This window comes from Squalius cephalus, assembly GCF_949319135.1.
Source record: "Squalius cephalus genome assembly, chromosome: 11".
NCBI lineage: Eukaryota > Metazoa > Chordata > Actinopteri > Cypriniformes > Leuciscidae > Squalius > Squalius cephalus.
Genome location: NC_137132.1, coordinates 6,397,905 through 6,416,118, shown reverse-complemented (window position 1 = coordinate 6,416,118; position 18,214 = coordinate 6,397,905). Strand labels below are relative to the sequence as shown.

Sequence of the window (18,214 nt, the reverse complement as noted above, 5' to 3'; positions counted from 1 at the left end):
CCTCCACCCAAAGGACCGTTTCCTCCTCATACACTCAACACTGTGTCACTCGCCCTGCCCCAAGCAGCGCAGAGTCACAGTCCGTGCCTATATTGGCCTCCTGATGAAAAAAAACTGGAAACAGCGGCCAAAGAACTTACAGTCAGGGTCAATTTCTCGACTTACGCCACAAGAGTAACCAGTGACGCATGTATGCATGAGCGGACGCATGAGCGGACGCATGAGTCCGTTCCAGTGAGAGAAGATCCCTGAATCTGTTCCAGTGATAGTAGTTCCCGAGTCTGTTCCAGTGAGAGCAGATCCCAGAGTCTGTTCCAGTGAGAGAAGATCCCCGAGTCTGTTCCAGTGAGAGAAGTTCCTGAGTTCCTGAGAGAGTCACCGCTCTGTATTTGCTCTGGAGAGCAGAACAGCGACGTAGGGGTCTTCGCCGCCGTACTTGGGTCCACCAGACCCTTCGGAGGTGTACCCAGTTTTGCGAGTTTCACCACTTGCTTCAGGAGCTGCGCCTGGATGACGGCCACTTTCAGCGGTACTTCCGCCTGTCCCGCGCCCAGTTTGATGTCCTATTTTCCTGCATCGGAGTAATGATCACCCTCCAGGACACCAACTACAGGTGCGTCACTTCACCACGTGACAGCAGCAAGCAGGCTCGTGATTGGTTAACGTGGCGTGAACAGATGCCAAAGTTCAGATTTTTCAACTCGGGCGTCAGACGCGAATTCGCTTCAAACGCGTGAATGCACAAAAAGCACCAAATAAAATCATTCGCGCCAGACGCTCAATTCGCCTCTTTCGTGTGAACTGGACGCACGAATGAAGCGAAATCACGTCCATCGCGCCGCACTAAATGTGTCTATCGCACCGCAGGACCTCCAGACGCACGTCAACACGTCTTTACATTGACTTAACATGGAAATCACTCGCTCCAGACGCTCAATTCGCTTTCGGTGTGAACGCAGCAAAGATGTTTTTTTTTTGTTTTTTTTCTGTCAGGATTCCTTGTGTGCTTCATGTCATTTTCATATTTACTAAGTGTACAAAATTGTTCTGATAATACATGTTATTATGAGAAATAAAACAGAAACAACATCTTGTCTTGATTGATCTATTCAATCGAGTTCATTTTTATCCTTCACTACTGACTGTTTAAGAACAATAAAGTAACAAAGCTTCAGTTCACCAGATTTTGAGAATATAGTTAGAAAATAATATAGAAACTATAAAATATGAAACGATAGACAACATATTGATCATTTGCATTATTTACAGATTGTTTTAATTATGCCAGTACGGCAGTAAGCTGTAAGCGTGAACAAATATAATGGATTTACAGGGCAATCATCAGGATTTCATAACTTTAGAAAAAAGGTAAGCTAATTATTAAAAAAAAATAACAGAATGTCTCAAAACATACAACTAAAACAGAGGCCAAAAGCTCTTTCACATGTCATCAGTGTGGAAAGAATTTTAAACGTTAAAATAACTTTAAGGAACTCTTATAGTCCCCCTGTGGTGAAAATTAAACTGTTTTTTTTTATATGCTTTAAGACAAATCATGTACAAATTCATAAGCCAACACCATTGCTTTGAAGGGGAAAATCTGGAATCCCTTGTCTCTTTAGTATATCTATATCCTTTTGATGATTTGATGAGTGATTTACATATATGGTTTACAATCAAGTTATTAATGAATGATCAATAGTTGATCATTGCACTGAGAGGTGCAGTGCTAGCTCTGCTTTTATTATGGGATGTACAAACGAATTATGGACTCATTTGTCAATACATACATCTGCTTTTCTAGGTATGACAGCTATGGTCACAGGGGTCGCTGAAATCTTTAGTTTGAGTGACCATTTCTTAGTTAAAGCCTTTACTTTACAGTTAGATATAAAGTGTCCTCTCCTTGAGAGAAAAAAATATGTTATCTTGATGTTTTGAGAAGAGTCTCCTGTTTATAGTTGAAGCCCGACCAAATCCAACCTTGAAGAAGCTGTGTGTCTGTGTGTGTGTTAGTATTCTTGGTTACCGTAGGGTGACCATATGTCCTCTTTTTCCCGGACATGTCCTCTTTTTGGACCTTCAAAAATGCATCCGGCCGGGATTTCTAGATTGCCCAAAATGTCTGGGATTCGGCTTTTGCTTTCCGCAGTCGCTGTTTTTGCATTACTTTAGGTCCTGCCTTCTCGCACGCCACCATTGGTCGGTTGGTCATGTGCGTAACGCAAACATTGGTCAAACTACATCTCGATCTTTACCCTCAGCACCACGCCAACAGCAGCCAAGAGACAAAATAGCGCTTGCTTGTCAACAGTGGCACAAATAAAGGTGTTAGCGACCTAGAAGCCCACATAAGGAAAGTGTAAAAGAGAACATCAGGAGGACTGAAATTATTTTTTACTTAAATAGTGTAGTAGATTTTTTTTTTTTTTTTTTTTTTACTTATGGCCATGAATAGAAACAGTGTCATGTAAAAGGTGTTAAAAGCTAAGCTATTTTTTTATTTGTTTGTTATTATTCTATTGATGTGGGCCACAAAAGTTGAACTGATCCTAGAACAGCAGTTATGAGCAGTTTTTCTCTCTAAAAGCAATCAAAAGCTTCGGCTGGCAGTGGTTTGAGTGAGAACTCTTGTCCAGCCTTACGCACACACCTCCTATGATTATTTACCGTCGTGTTTTGTTCATATTCTGTTCACTGGCTATTTTATTTATAAATGGATTTTGTTGTTTTCATGAAACTGTTGGCTGACAATAAATCACATTTAGCATTGAGGTCCAAAATAATTTACCAAGATCCGCTCACTTTAAAGTTTCTGGCCTCGCCACTGCTGTATATCTGCATGCAAAAAAAGAAACCCTATAATTAGGATGCAATTACATAATGGGACACATGTAGAAAAGCAATACTGTAATCGAGTTAAGGTGAATATATTGTTGAATTCATATATATATATATATATATATATATATATATATATATATATATATATATATATATATAATTGTGCATTATTAATTATTATAACAGTGGATTTGGTCCATAACAGAGCGGAGATGTGATTTACTGAATGTGGCCCCTTTAAGAAAAATCATGACACCGCGCGCACTGAGCATGCGCAGAAGAGAGAAGTGCGAGTTTTGTTTTCTTCTCTCTTTTTCTTTTTGTTGTTTCTTTTGACGCTAAAATTAATGTAACAGTCGAACACGTGAAAAGAGAGAAGCGCGAGAGACGAGACGAGCGCTGAAAACTTGTCATTTGAAGCTGAAAGTGACGCTGTTAACGATCGTGAATGAAGAACAAATGTGGAATATTTTCTCTGGATTTCGTATATTTCCAGTCTGCAGGTCAGAGATGTTATATTTATCATATAATTAAAGTTTGTGTTGCCTAAATGTACATTGTTCTTAGTGTAACGTACAGATAATTAAATCATTTTGATCAACCTCTATTCATAGGCATATTGTGTGATTTCTGTTATCTTTGTAAGATTCCTGTTTAATTCATATATGAATTTAATCATTTAACCTGTGACCTTATAAAATCTGGATAAACATAAAAATGAACAACCTTCATATAGAGCCACTTTAAATGCTACTTATATTAAAGGGATGGTTAGGAGTAAAATCAACCTGGGGTCCTTTGCACTATTCTTCAAATAGTGGTAGAAGAGGATGTGGTGCTGGTCCTTCAAGAGTCACTCTCAATCTGTCTGTCTATAAAGTCTATAAAAAAAACAGTCTTCATGTATTTTACTACACTTCATCTTGTGATTCTTATTAAGTGGGGGTAATTTTTTTTTAGGATTCTTTACCTAACCTAAGTCTCTGAGATCCTGACACCTTGCACTTCTGGAGACTCCAGGTTGGTTGCAGTTCTGGAAAATGGTGGCGCTGGAGACTAAAGGGTTTTTGATGGTTTCACACTTAATTCTTCACCTTAATTCTTAATTATTTTGCAGTTAACGTGTCTTTTCTTCTCCACCTGTTTTTGTCTGACCCTGCTGACCCAATGAGCATTTCACTTTCCAATGGTCATGCCTTAACTGCAATTTCTAGTACTGCATTAGTATTGCATCCTTCTCATGGGGATTTAATAATTTTTGACTTTTAAGTCTGAGTTAAATCTCTTTTTTGGCTTATTTTATCTGTAAAGGAAAACATGCCTAATAATTATGCACATCTGAATATACGGTAAGGCATTTTTCATTTCCAGCCTTCATGAACAATTATCACTTATGAATGATTAAATACAAAATTAACTGTAGTTATTAAGATTAATGTGGTTTGGCATTAGAAAAATGTGCCTGGAAAAAAAATATGATCAGAAAATTGACGTGCCTAATAATTCTGCACGCACTGTGAACTAATTATTACATTACATGCGAAACATTACATAAGCCTATTTTCAGTTCAAAATAGTGAAATTAGACAAAAGTATATTAGTTTGCCTGATTATTTGTGTCATTCGTTTAACATATATGACCTAAAAAAACTGTCAAATATGAAATGTTTAGTTTAGCTACTTACATCTTATCTCGCACTTGACCATAAACTGAAGCGTCGAGTCGCTCTGCTAAAATTCGTGCTCAGCAGCTTCTGTGAACATAAAGCCCGCCTACTTTGATTTGGTTGGTCATCTCAAATATTCTGACATTGATGAGCAGTGACAGACCAATGAGTCTCAGATGAACACATACACACATACACACACACACACCCTGAGGGCGCATAGTCCTCTAAAATGTTATATAACATTAAGGAAACGTAGAAATGATTTAGAAACGCACAACAGCAGCTACATATAGAAAATACCAAAAAAAAAGTACTTTTTTTTTTTTTTTTACCATCGCATTGCCGCCCCTATGCGCCGCATATAACGCATAGGCCTACCCACTTTTTGCGCCACTGATTAGAGTGTAATAATATGTTGGCAGAAAGTTTTTCACAGACTCTGTTTCAGCATGTTGGCATCAATAAAATGTGCTTAATGTGCCACTTTACAGAATATCTCAGACATCACCGTAATGAATGAGGTGAAAACAGGGACTATTGGAGACAAAGAGGTTTATCAGCAGCTCATTTAAAGGAGTAGTTCACTTTCAAAAAAAAAATGTCCTGATAATTTACTCATCCCCATGTCATCCAAGATGATGTCTTTCTTTCTTCAATCGAAAAGAAATTAGCAAAACGATCGGTCATTTTTAAAAAAAAAATTAATTTATATACTTTTAACCATAAATGCCCATCTTGTAGCCTACTATCTCTGACATGCGCCACGCATTACGTCATCACGTTGGAAAGGTCACGCGTGACGTAGTCGGAAGTACCGACCCAGTGTTTACAAATTCGGAGTAGGAGTACAAGTTTGGAGTAGGAGGACCATTCAAAGTTATTTAATGTTGAATGACACATATTTATATGTGTTTGTGTCAGTTTATTGTTTAAAATGGTCCTTATGTGTGCATATCCTGGATGTTTAACGATGTCACGTGTGACCTTCATGTGTGATTATTTTTAGAAAATGCCCGATCTCGACTGGGATCGTGTTGAGCCTTTGAAGCTGCATTGAGACTGACATTTGGACCTTCAAACCATTGGTTGCCACTGAAGTCCATTATATGGATTATATCTCTCAGACTTTGGACAATAATGGAAAAAAACGTATCTTTGATTTTTCCAGATCACAGTTCACACCTGCAGTGAAGCCCCTCACACAACAATTCACCAATAAATACTGGGAATATTCCCATCATCCTACAAGAGAAGGACAAACTCCAGGAATAGCAGCTGAAATCTGTGTGACTGTTAAAGATGGAGTTTATTAAAGAGGAGATTGAAGACATGAGTGATCCAGAACCATCCAGAATAAAACATGAAGATATTGAGGAACAAATAGGTTGGTGTCCATTCTTGATTCTTCATTGTTGACTGCTTTCGAAGCTCTGATATATGTATGACAAATGCATCTAAATGATCATAACCCAGTTTTAATCGCATTAACAAGTGAATGACAGAACCGAACTTTGCACATTAACCCCCTGGGGTCTGAGGTGTTTTCTGGCCCTGGAGGTGTTCTGACATGCTCTGACATTTGTGCTTATTTCTGTTACTTGTGGCATTTTCATGGCTAAAGTCTTATTACACTGTATTCAGCACAAACTCTGCTACAATAATATATCAGCAGCATGTGTGTAAAAGTTTGTAGTTTTGAGATAATGACATTTATGCGTGGTTTGTGAAAATACAAAAAAAAATTGTCACTGAAATAAGGTCATGAAACCCATACTGATTATTTCTTCACAAGACTTTTGAAAATTGTATCACGTAGCCTAGAATATTTGCTCCAAAACTATGTGAAAATCACCCTGACTGCTCATTCAGATAAGACAATATATTGATTTAAAATTTGTACGACGTGTTTTGTGTGAGAAAGCTATGCGGGAGGTCATTAATATGTAAGCTTTTCACACCTGAGAAAGACAAAGACCCTCCCCTAACCAGCCTATTAGGAGCTATCAGGCCCTATCATTCTGAGCAACCTTGCACAAAGAATGAGGAGATTAAAAAAAGAATGGCTTTTTGACTGTTTGGATTTATTTACAACACAACATAATCCAAAGATACAAAACAAATGACAAAAAAGCACTCATTGAAACCAATGATCCAAAGACAGAGACCTTTGTGCCATTCCTAAAAATATTGTACATACCTTTCATTTCCAAGGTGTTTGATTTTCACTTTACCATGTTCATGTACAGAGACTCGTGTGAATGTTGAAGTCAGCAGGACTCAGCATCTGGGCCCTGAAAGAAAAAAAAAGTGAACATACTGATATCAAGAGAAACTATAGGCCACGATTTTGTGAATACATTTTAGATTTTTCTGGTTAAAATTGCTTTTTAAAATTCACAGAATACACACACACACAAATGTTTCCAACAATATATAATATAATGAACACCAGGTTTGTTGTGTCTTGTAGGCATAGGCTATGCGCAGTGCTGCATAAAATAATAATAACAATAACCTATAGCAGCCTATAAATCTTCCAACAGATTTCAGTAACAACTAAGCTAGAGAAAAATATATTGATTATCATGTTACTTCAAATGTTTCCATTCGTTATGATGATATGAAATGAGATAATAGTAAAAAGCAACAGTTCAACTGCAATGTGAAGTTTATGAAATAATAACAAAGTAATATGTAAGAATATCTTACCTTACATCTTTCTTGTCTTCAAATCACGTTCTTCTTCTTCTGAGGTAAATCCAGTGTAAGCTCACGGCGCGTCTTTCAAACTCGACGAAAAGCAGAGACTTGTGAAGTGTTTTGGTGTTTTGTTTTTGAGGTAATGAGCGCGTTCGCGTTCCATGTGGAGATTTGCATGTCAATCTCTTTTGCGCGAGTGGGCGTGTTCAAATTAAATATAATGAGCAAGCGTTTGAGATACTGGACATCTTGTTGGTTTTATACAAATTACTTAAACAGAGAATATTTGTTTTCAGTTTGAATCCAATCATTTAAAAGTACACACTTAAATGTTTATAAAGGTATATGGCTCATAAATGTGTGACAAGTATTCGCTGAGTTTTGTTTCAGTTTATAGACGTGCTCAAGAAAAAAAAGTTCAGCGAGACGGAGAGGCAGAACGCACACCCTGTTTATTTTCTTTATTTTACAAAAGCACAGTGTTTTGATTTGATTGTAAGTGGACACATATGAAAGTAGAAATATCACAGATTCTTTTTTTATATTTCTTTTTTCTGTATGACCATAACTGACGGAGTAATTTAAGTTTATAGTGCCGGCGCGTTTGCCAACCTCAGAGGGTTAAAGATACTTTATAGAGACAGGTGTCTTGTTTTCTGCTTGCTAAGTGTATTTAATTCTCACATTTAACCTCATTGAACTGATTCTAACTGATTAATATGTTTATTTTAGACCAGATGGAAGTGACGGAGCAAATAAAGAAACTAAATGACGTAAAGGAACGCTGCGACTTACCAACTCAAGGAACTAAAGCCAATAAGCTGCACTCCTGCTCTCAGTGTGGAAAGAGTTTCCAAAATAAAGGAGACCTTAAGACACACATGAGAATTCACACTGGAGAGAAACCGTATACATGCACTCAGTGTGGAAAGAGTTTTACTCAAGCATCAGGTCTCAGTTATCATCTGCATGGTCACTCTGTAGAAAAACCATTCAACTGTGATCAGTGTGGTAAAGGTTTTAATTCGTCATCAAATCTAAAACAACACCTGAAAGTTCATACAGATGAGAAGCCTTATGTGTGTTCTCTCTGTGGAAAGAGTTTTTCACGACTGGACAATTGTAAACATCATCAAAAAACACATGATGAAGTAAGAGATCATGTGTGTTTGGACTGTGGGAAGAGCTTTACTACAGCTGCCTATCTGAAACTGCATCAAAGAAGTCATACTGGAGAAAAACCTTACAAGTGCTCATATTGTGACAAGAGTTTCGCTCATTCTGGAAACCTGAAACAACATGAGCGAGTTCACACTGGAGATAAGCTGTACCACTGTACTCAGTGTGAGAAGAGTTACAAAGATGCAAAAAGTGTAAAAGATCATCTGCTCCGTCACTCTGGGGAAAAAACATTCAACTGTGATCAGTGTGGTCAAGGTTTTAATTCGTATTCAAATCTAAAACAACACTTGAAAGTTCATTCAGATGAGAGGCCTTATGTGTGTTCTCTCTGTGGAAAGAGTTTTTCCCAACTGAACAATTTTAAACGGCACCAGAAAAAACATGTTCAAGTGAAAAATCATGTGTGCTTTAAATGTGGGAAGAGCTTTACAACATCTGGCAATCTGAATCGGCACCAAAGAATTCATACAGGAGAAAAACCTTACAAGTGCTCATATTGTGACAAGAGTTTCTCTCAGTCTGGAAACCTGAAACAACATGAGCGAGTTCATACTGGAGAGAAGCCGTTCTACTGTATTAAGTGTGAGAAGAGTTTTAAACATTTATCAAGCCTTCTCAAGCATATGAAAAAATGTTTCAATTGATCAACATTCGTTTTCATGTCAAATGCAATAAAGTAATCTGAGATCAAATATGGAGTTTTTCATAAAAGCACTATATCATCTAGATTAATTTTATTAATGTGGTGAAATGCTTGGTTAACTAGAAAGACTTAAGCCCTATTCGGACGGGATTAAGTTTACAAGGGTAGATGGAGTAATTTAATTTTTACCACAGATAAAAATAATGTCTGTATTAATAATGGCCATTTCGCACGGGATAAGAAATCTTGTAAATACTAATATCACGTGCGCAGACACATGTAACCTATATTTATGTATATAAAACAGTTATGCCCGGTTGAACGATGTATTAATTAATTAACTCCAGATTGGATTATGTTGGTAATAGGCACTTACCTAACGCTAAAAGATGTTTCATGCCACTAAAGCCTGGAACATACTGGGCAACAGTCGGCTGTCATACTAGAGAAAGGCTTTTACGGCCTCTCGCAAAGAAGTGCATTATTTGTTACAACTTTTCTATACAGTATGTTGTTCCATTGTACTATCGGTATAAATATGTAACTTAATAAATAACTTTGCCTGCTTTAAAGCAATCAAACAATCAAACCTGAATGTTTAGATAACTAAAGTTATAATCATTTGCAGGATTTGCAGCATGCAAATTCGAAGCAAGAATCTTTCCTTTTATCACTGATGATGTTGAAAGCTAAAATGATTATCTAAACGTTCAGGTTAAATCCTAAATTTTCCTATCAGTTCTAAGAAAGCCCTTTACCTTTAAAGAAAAATAGGTTAAAGAATAACAACAACTTTAATGGAGTCAGATAAATAACTGAATTATGCACGTCATCCTTCAACTGCTTTCTGTTCTGATTATTGGTTCAAAATATCAGCGTAAGCTTCCAGTCCAACACTTTCCTAATCATGGACTTGAAAGTAAAAGTTCAGATTTACCATGTTCCAGTACAAGTTTGAGAATGATATGAGTTTTATGAATTAGACAAATGATATTACTGAAGAAAGCCTGGAATCAGATACAAACATTAACTTTTATCTTCTGTCTGATATGCTGAAAACTGCTACGTTATTGTTTCTTTGTGCATTGTGTTATGAATAACATAAATTGCATTCAAATCCGAGAAATTTAAAAAGGTTAGTAGTAGTTTGCATCCCTGGAAATGAATTTCGGTCATTTAACTTTTTATTCTAAACAGTTGGCAAATATTGCTGGGTTTTTTTTCTATTGCTGAGATTTTTTTTTTTTTTTTTACTCTGATGAGTGCTCAGTGTCAAAACTCCCAGTGTTCCACTGGCTAAGATGACCGAGGGCCAATTGCATGCTGCAAACAAAGTTTCGGAAGTGACACATCTACATATAAATGTTGGATTCACTCTGCAAGGAACAGAAATGTGACATGTTAAAATGGTAACACTTTAAAGCAATGTAAAGGCAGACTAATAGATTAATAGAAAAATATTCGTAGCAAAATATTTTTGAAATTCTATTCCAATTTTTAGTAAAAGTGATGACTTGTAAATAATCCTAACTGTATCACTGTACACTGCTGCTATGATGGAGCCGTTGCTTAGCATACATCTGCACTTTACTAGAGCACCCACCGTAATTTCAGAAGCCCCCTTTTTTTATTCTGGTCCTGTTTAAGAATATGCGTCCCCTTTAAGAAAAATGACGCGCACTGAGGATGCGCAGAAGTGGATGCGCGGAAGAGAGAAGGGTGAGAGACGAGACGAGCCGAAACTTTCACCAGTTGAAGCTGAAAGCGACTCTGATAAAGATCGTGAATGAAGGACAGATGTGGACTATTTTCTCCTGGGGCTGTAGATTTCAAATATGCAGGTGAGAGATGTTCTCGGATTGAGTTTAACATTAAACAGCTTCATCCGTGTTTAAGGGCTAATGTATTGAAATGCGTTGTGTGTCCTGGTTTATTATTAGAGTGTAATAATATGTTGGCAGAGAGTTTTTCACAGACTCTGTTTCAGTCTGTTGACACCAATAAATGTGCTTAATGTGCCACTTTACAAAGATCTCAGACGTCACCGTAATGAATGAGGTGTAACGTTAAACAGGGAATTTTTGGAGACAAAGAGGCTTATCAGCAGCTCAAATTTAATGATGGCTCTGTTATTTCTCTCAGACTTTTGGTAAAAAAAAACTTATCTTTGATTTTTCCAGATCTGGTCCTGTGGGCGTCAGTACCACACAGTGATCACAGTTCACACCTGCAGTGAAGCCCCTCCCACAACTATTCACCAATAAATACTGGGAATATTCCCATCATCCTACAAGAGAAGGACAAACTCCAGGAGTAGCAGCTGAAATCTGTGTGACTGTTAAAGATGGAGTTTATTAAAGAGGAGATTGAAGACATGAGTGATCCAGAACCATCCAGAATAAAACATGAAGATACTGAGGAACAAATAGGTTGGTGTCCATTCTTGATTCTTCATTGTTGACTGCTTTAGTAGCTGTGGAAAAATAATCAGTATATGGATGATAAATGACAGAGAAATGCATCTAAATGATCATAACCCAGTTTTAATCGTATTAAAGGCGCAATATGTACGTTTTTTAGATGAAGATATCGAAAAACAACTAGAGCTCAAATTTTACATATTTTCTTGACTTGTGTACTTGCATTATCCCAAAAGTTTCCAACAATGTTTAAATCCAGAGAAATCCACAAATTTAACCAGTGTTATGGAGTGTGTCATTGTTGCCTTAACAAGTCCTATTTAGTTATTTATTCCAAGTCCTTAAAGGGTTTTTGTACAAGCTAATATGATTCTTTAGGGTCTAAATTAAAAGTTTGTAATATAGGCTACTTTAATTAAAAATTCTCATTAGTATTGTAAGAAAACACTCATTTTACCTGGTCAAAAACAACTATGTTTTCAGCACGCTGTTTAAGTGCATGTGTCTTTAAATGATAATGAGCTTTGCTCACCCCACCCCTTTTTTCTGTGCGTACACCGTTTGTAATAACAATAACCATAACGCGTTGTTTATTATAAACGTGGGATTATGAATTATATTGAAGAACGTCGTACATAGAAAACATGCCGTAATGTACCCTGAGTGTAAACCTTAGTTTATTCATCGTGAAGCGTGCTAGCGATTTGCAAAGATTAATATAAAGGTTAATAAAACGTTACACTCACTTCAGTTCTTCTGGAGGTGCAGCACGAACACAAATAGTTGGTACCGATCCTTTTTTCAGGAGCAGCTTCTTATTAAAACCAGCTTTATACTGACCCTCGTTTGTAAAGCAGTCTGGTGTGTGAAGTGATTCGCGCAAACATGAAAGCATTGACGTTGATTGTGGGGAATATTCCCTTCGAAAACAAAACTCAGCCACTGCGTCTTCAGCGGTTCGGATTTAGGAACATCAAAATGACTGCTGTGTTCGTTATTACACCCAAGAACAGAACACCACAATCGCTTAGACGCCATTCTGCTCATAGACAGTGCTCCAGCGTATCAACAATGCGGACTATGATGACAGTTCGCTCAGGGCGGGTCTGTGTTGAAATGCTGCTGTCAATCAACAATTGTGGGAGGGGCGTCCGACCGTGTGACGTCACACGGTCAAACAGCTTGATTTGAGACAGGGGAAAGCATATAAGGATCATTTTATGATGGTTGTGTACAGGCACTGCCAACACACATTTCAGTACAATCAACTTGTAAAAGTGCATGTACCATTATATGACCCCTTTAACAATTTAGTCCAAGTCCGAGTCCAAAGAGGGCCGAGTCAGACTTGAGTCAGAGTCCTTAACATCCGAGTCCACAAAGATTTAAATTATTTGAAATTGACCTTTCACAAAGACCCGCCCGTCTTAGTTACTGTTGCTACGTCCGACAAGCCATTCCGCTCTCACTCCACACATCATGTTCTCACACTGTGAAAAATATATTGCGGAGCAAAGAGGACACTGATAATGCACCAACAGACAAGACAGAGCAGGCTACTTTTGGTACAAAGTCTCAGCTTTCAAATTTTGTAATTTTTTTTATGAAATTCAAACAATAAATACTGTTTTGTGGTGATTTAATGTGTAGGCCTCAGTTCAAGCAGCACGTGAATAATGATAATCTCTTCTAGTTATAGCACAAATTAAACATGAATGAACATCAGAACAGCAAAAAGAAATCAATACACACCATTTTTAAATGGTGGATATCTGCATTATGATTTGTCAGATCGCCTGTCAATCAAATCCTGGCGAAAGGTCTCAACAATGAGCTCTTAAATTAATATTTTGTTTTACATGCTAATATCTTATTTAGCCTCTGAAGGGCAGGACAACATTTTTAAACAAAATAAACCAATGATCCCCCCCCCCCCCCCCCCCCCGGCTCTTAATGGATGCTTCCTTCTTGAGCATCAATAAATGTTTGCAGGGTTTGTAATAGTTGTGTATGAGTCCCTCAGTTGTCTCCAGTGTGACAACAAGATGGATCTCACAATCATAGTCACTGCTAGTAAGGAGTCAAATATGCAGAAGATGCTGGAAAAGCAGAAAAAATGTGCAGGAGCTGGAGGATTTGTCTTGTGGACTAGGCTATTAAACATCTGTTAGGTGAAAAAGCTTTTTCAGGGCAGTACTAAATAGAAACAATGTTTTTATGATCCTTCTTATTAAAAAATAAATAAAAATAACATTTTGGAGATTCTGCAAGGTGTATGTAAACTTATGACTAAAGTGTAAATATAATAAAAAATCATAACATTATTAGACGCGAAAATGTTGCTATGGTTATCACGTTCTCATGTTGCTATGGTTACTATGTCAATCATCGCAATTTCATGACTCACAGGACTAATATTTAGCGGATTCACTCCCACATTTAAATGCAGTTATCACTCTTTATAGTGAACGGAAAACACTGGTCCTCAAAACAAAACTATTAGCTTGCCAATAGCGCTCCCTTTAAGCCATCACTACCGCGTTTAGCACTCTACCTAAAACTCTCATCATAAACTGAAGTTGTCCGCACTGCACAGTGAATCTCTTTATTTATATCGTGTCTAGACTTTGTTGTTTATGAGGGGATTTGCGAAAGAATAAAGCTTGTGCTGATTCTGAACATACATTTTAGGCAAATTCTCCGCATGGTGACTCTAAAACGTCTCTGATTTGCCACTGCCTTCATGCGCTTAATATACATGTCTGTGATTGGCTATAATGCTCAATGCTGACACAACTCATGTAGTTTTGTTTCGTTTTTGAATAATATTGTGTCCTCCAGTGCCCGGACTCGACTGTACTCTGACATTTTTCTGAGTCTAAAATGTCCAAGTCTGTGTCAAGTCCGAGTACAAATTCATCCGAGCGCGTGAAAAGTCCTAGTTCGTTCAAAATTGGACTCGAGTCCGAGTTCGAGTACCCCAACTCTAATGAGTACCATGTTTTACCATGCTTTAAAGACAACACTATTTTGTCAAGTGTCTAACATACCTTAATCAGAGAGAGCTTTCTCCGTTATACATTCTAAAATGAATTGCATGTCATTAAGCAAAAGTAATGTATTCATCCAGCTTTTATTAATATGATATTCTAATATCGATTTAGGGTCTGTTTACGTAACAGCGTTTTGGGTGCCTGAAAACGAAAAATTTGAAAACGGGTTTCAAAGTGCAAGTTTTTGAAAACGGTATCCTTGTAGCCTAAACAACAAAAATGCTAATCTCTGAAGACGATGATCTCATGCACATGTGTATAACGTGTTCAGTCTATAGTGTTTCATCGCCATCTAATGGCCTGGCAGCAGAATACAGCGTTTTTAGTCGTTTTCACGGTTCCATGTCAACGGAGATCGTTTTGACAATGGTGTCTTCTGTACGCGGAAAACTCAAAGGAAAAACTTCTCAGCTTTAAGCTTATCGTTTGTCGTGTAAACGTACCCTAAATTTACTGCATTTGCTCCTACAGCTCTCGGTCCGGAATGCTTCATATCATCATAATGATAATAAAACTTTAATACACCAGCATCATCAAGCTGCGCCTTTGTTTTGAATGAGCGACCTCTAGTGGAGAAAATTACATATTGTGCCTTTAACAAGTGAATGACACAACTGACCTTTGAAAATCAAAGATACTTTAGTAACACTTTACAATTATTAACTAACATGAACTAACCATGAGCATTACATTTATTACAGTAATTTATTAATCTTTGTTAATGTTAATAAAAATCCAGCTGTTCATTGTTTGTTCATGTTATTCAAAAATGTTAACAAATAACTTATTTTAATAATGTATTATTTTAATAATGTATTAGAAAATGTTGAAATTAACATTAACTAAGAGTAATAATTGCTGTAGAAATGCAGTTCATTATTAGTTCATGTTAACTAAATTAGTTAACTAATGTTATCGAATGAAACCTTATTGTAAAGTGTTACTGATTTTGTTTTATACTGACAGGTGTCTTGTTTTTTTGTCTTGTGTCTTGTTTTTTTTTTTCATTTTTTTTTTTTTTTCATTTTCGCATTTAACCTCATTGAACTGATTCTAACTGCTTAATACATTTTATTTTAGACCAGCTGGACGGAGTGACAGAGCAAAGACAGAAACTAATCGACATAAAGAAACACTGTGACTTCAAAACTCAAGGAACAAAAGCCAAAAAGCTGCACTCCTGCTCTCAGTGTGGAAAGAGTTTCCAGAATAAAGGAAACCTTAACAGACACATGAGAATTCACACTGGTGAGAAACCGTATACATGCACTCAGTGTGGAAAGAGTTTTTCTCAAGCATCAGGTCTCAGTAAACATCTGCACATTCACTCTGGAGAAAAACCATTTAACTGTGATCAGTGTGGTAAAAAATTGAATTCATCATCATATCTAAAACAACACCTCAAAGTTCATACAGGTGAGAAGCCTTATGTGTGTTCTCTCTGTGAAAAGAGTTTTTCACGACTGGACAATTTTAAACTGCACCAGAAAATACATACCGGTGTGAGAGATCATGTGTGTTGTGACTGTGGGAAGAGCTTTACTGCATCCTGTGAACTGAAACGGCACCAAAGAATTCACACTGGAGAAAAACCGTATACATGCACTCAGTGTGGAAAGAGTTTTTCTCAAGCATCAACTCTCAGTGTTCATCTGCTCCGTCACTCAGGAAAAAAAACATTTAACTGTGATCAGTGTGGTAAAGATTTTATTTTGTCATCAGATCTAAAAGAACACCTGAAAGTTCATTCAGATGAGAGGCCTTATGTGTGTTCTCTCTGTGGAAAGAGTTTTTCACGACTGAAGAGTTTTAAACTGCACCAGAAAACACACAATGAAGTGAGAGATCATGTGTGTTGTGACTGTGGGAAGAGTTTTACTAGAGTTGGCCAACTGAATCGGCACCAAAGCATTCATACTGGAGAAAAACCTTACAAGTGCTCATATTGTGACAAAAGTTTCACTCGGTTGGGACGCCTGAAATCACATGAGCGACTTCATACCAGAGAGAAGCCGTAATACTGTACTCAGTGTGGGAAGAGTTTCAGAGATGCAACAGGTTTCAGATAACATCTGTTTATTCACTCTGGAGAAAAGTAATTTTAACTGTGATCAGTGTGGTAAAGAGATTATTTCCTCACATCTAAAACAACACTTGAAAGTTAATTCAGATGAGAGGCCTTATGTGTGTTCTTTCTGTGGAAATACATTTTCATGACTGAACAGTTTTAAACAGCACCAGAAAACACATAATGAAGTGAGAGATCATGTGTGTTGTGACTGTGGGAAGAGCTTTACTAGAGCTGACCATCTGAAACGGCACCAAAGAATTCATACTGGAAAAAACCTTCCAAGTGCTCGCAGTGCTCATATTTTCTATGTTGTAATCATTATGTTGACAACTTGTAATAATTACTTCAGTGAGCTCATTGTTTCTGCCTTAAATTGATACATAGTTTGCTAACTGCATTATTTGAATATGTACATTTCTGAAATGCTTAACTTGGCCAGTCACCTCTGATAACAGCTCACTATAAATTGTAATATAAACAAATACATTTTCTGTAAAGCTGCTTTGAAACTATATGTATCGTGAAAAACGCTATACAAATAAATGTGAATTGAATTGTGACACGTTTGTTTTTATTTTTTACAAAAGTCAGCAACTATAACAGTGTAAATAAAGTAAATATTGTAGTTTATTTTCTGTCAGGATTTATTGTGTGCTAAACAGGTATTTTTTTTAAGTAGATATATTAATGTAATTTTCAAATTGACTAAGTGTACTATATTGTCTTCTGATTGTACATGCAATTACGAGAAATAGAACAGAAACAACATCTTTTTGTTTTGATTGATCTATTTAATTGACAAAGTATGAATTACATAGTTTTAATATTGAGTTTTTTATCATTCTATCTTTTTTTATCATTCTATTGTAATACTGTTATAAATATGTTTGAGATGTACAGTATTGTCAACCTAATGATCATGCAGGTCTTGTATCATACAAAGAGGCTGGAGTTAATTTTTTAAATTAACCTGAACACAGTCCAGTGTCGACTCTAGTCCCTGAACACAGTCCAGTGTCTGCTCCAGTTCCTGAACACAGTCCAGTGTCGACTGTAGCTCCTGAACACCGTCCATTGTTGACTCCGGTCCCTGAACAAAGTCCAGTGTCTGCTCCAGATCCTGAACACAGTCCAGTGTCGACTCCAGCTCCTGAACACAATCCAGTGTCGACTCCAGTCCCTGAACAAATTCCAGTGTCTGCTCCAGATCCTGAACACAGTCCAGTGTCGACTCCGGTCCCTGAACACAGTCCAGTGTCGACTCTTGTCCCTGAACACAGTCCAGTGTCGACTCTTGTCCCTGAACACAGTCCAGTGTCGACTCCAGCTCCTGAACACAGTCCAGTGTCGACTCCGGGCCCTGAACACAGTCCAGTGTCGACTCCGGTCCCTGAACACAGTCCAGTGTCGACTCCGGTCCCTGAACACAGTCCAGTGTCGACTCCGGTCCCTGAACACAGTCCAGTGTTGACTCCGGTCCCTGAACACAATCCAGTGTCTGCTCCAGATCCTGAACACAGTCCAGTGTCGACTCCAGCTCCTGAACACAGTCCATTGTTGACTCCGGTCCCTGAACAAAGTCCAGTGTCGACTCCGGTCCCTGAACAAAGTCCAGTGTCTGCTCCAGATCC

General features: G+C 37.4%; 1 protein-coding gene and 1 long non-coding RNA gene across 4 annotated transcripts; both read left to right on the top strand.

Annotated features, from left to right (window-relative positions):
* Positions 1-3,105: 3,105 nt before the first annotated feature.
* On the top strand, positions 3,106-9,085 carry LOC307167605 (uncharacterized protein). 3 transcript variants are annotated; one of them, XM_079886842.1, is made up of 4 exons: positions 3,125-3,347; positions 3,805-3,864; positions 5,521-5,898; positions 7,947-9,079. In XM_079886842.1, exons 3-4 carry the CDS (start codon positions 5,814-5,816, stop codon positions 9,038-9,040), a joined length of 1,179 nt encoding a protein of 392 aa, XP_079742968.1. In that variant the 5' UTR covers positions 3,125-3,347; positions 3,805-3,864; positions 5,521-5,813; the 3' UTR covers positions 9,041-9,079. The 3 variants fall into 3 exon arrangements, 2 of the variants coding, with proteins under 2 accessions (XP_079742969.1, XP_079742968.1); XR_013822822.1 differs by lacking the exon at positions 3,805-3,864 and having other exon boundaries at positions 3,106-3,347; positions 5,683-5,898; positions 7,947-9,085; XM_079886843.1 differs by lacking the exon at positions 3,805-3,864 and having other exon boundaries at positions 3,111-3,383; positions 5,683-5,898; positions 7,947-9,085.
* A 1,644-nt stretch (positions 9,086-10,729) lies between these two features.
* Positions 10,730-17,142, top strand: LOC307167647. The gene is made up of 3 exons (XR_013822831.1): positions 10,730-10,880; positions 11,220-11,468; positions 15,593-17,142. It is a non-coding gene; the product is annotated as an uncharacterized lncRNA (long non-coding RNA).
* Positions 17,143-18,214: the final 1,072 nt, after the last annotated feature.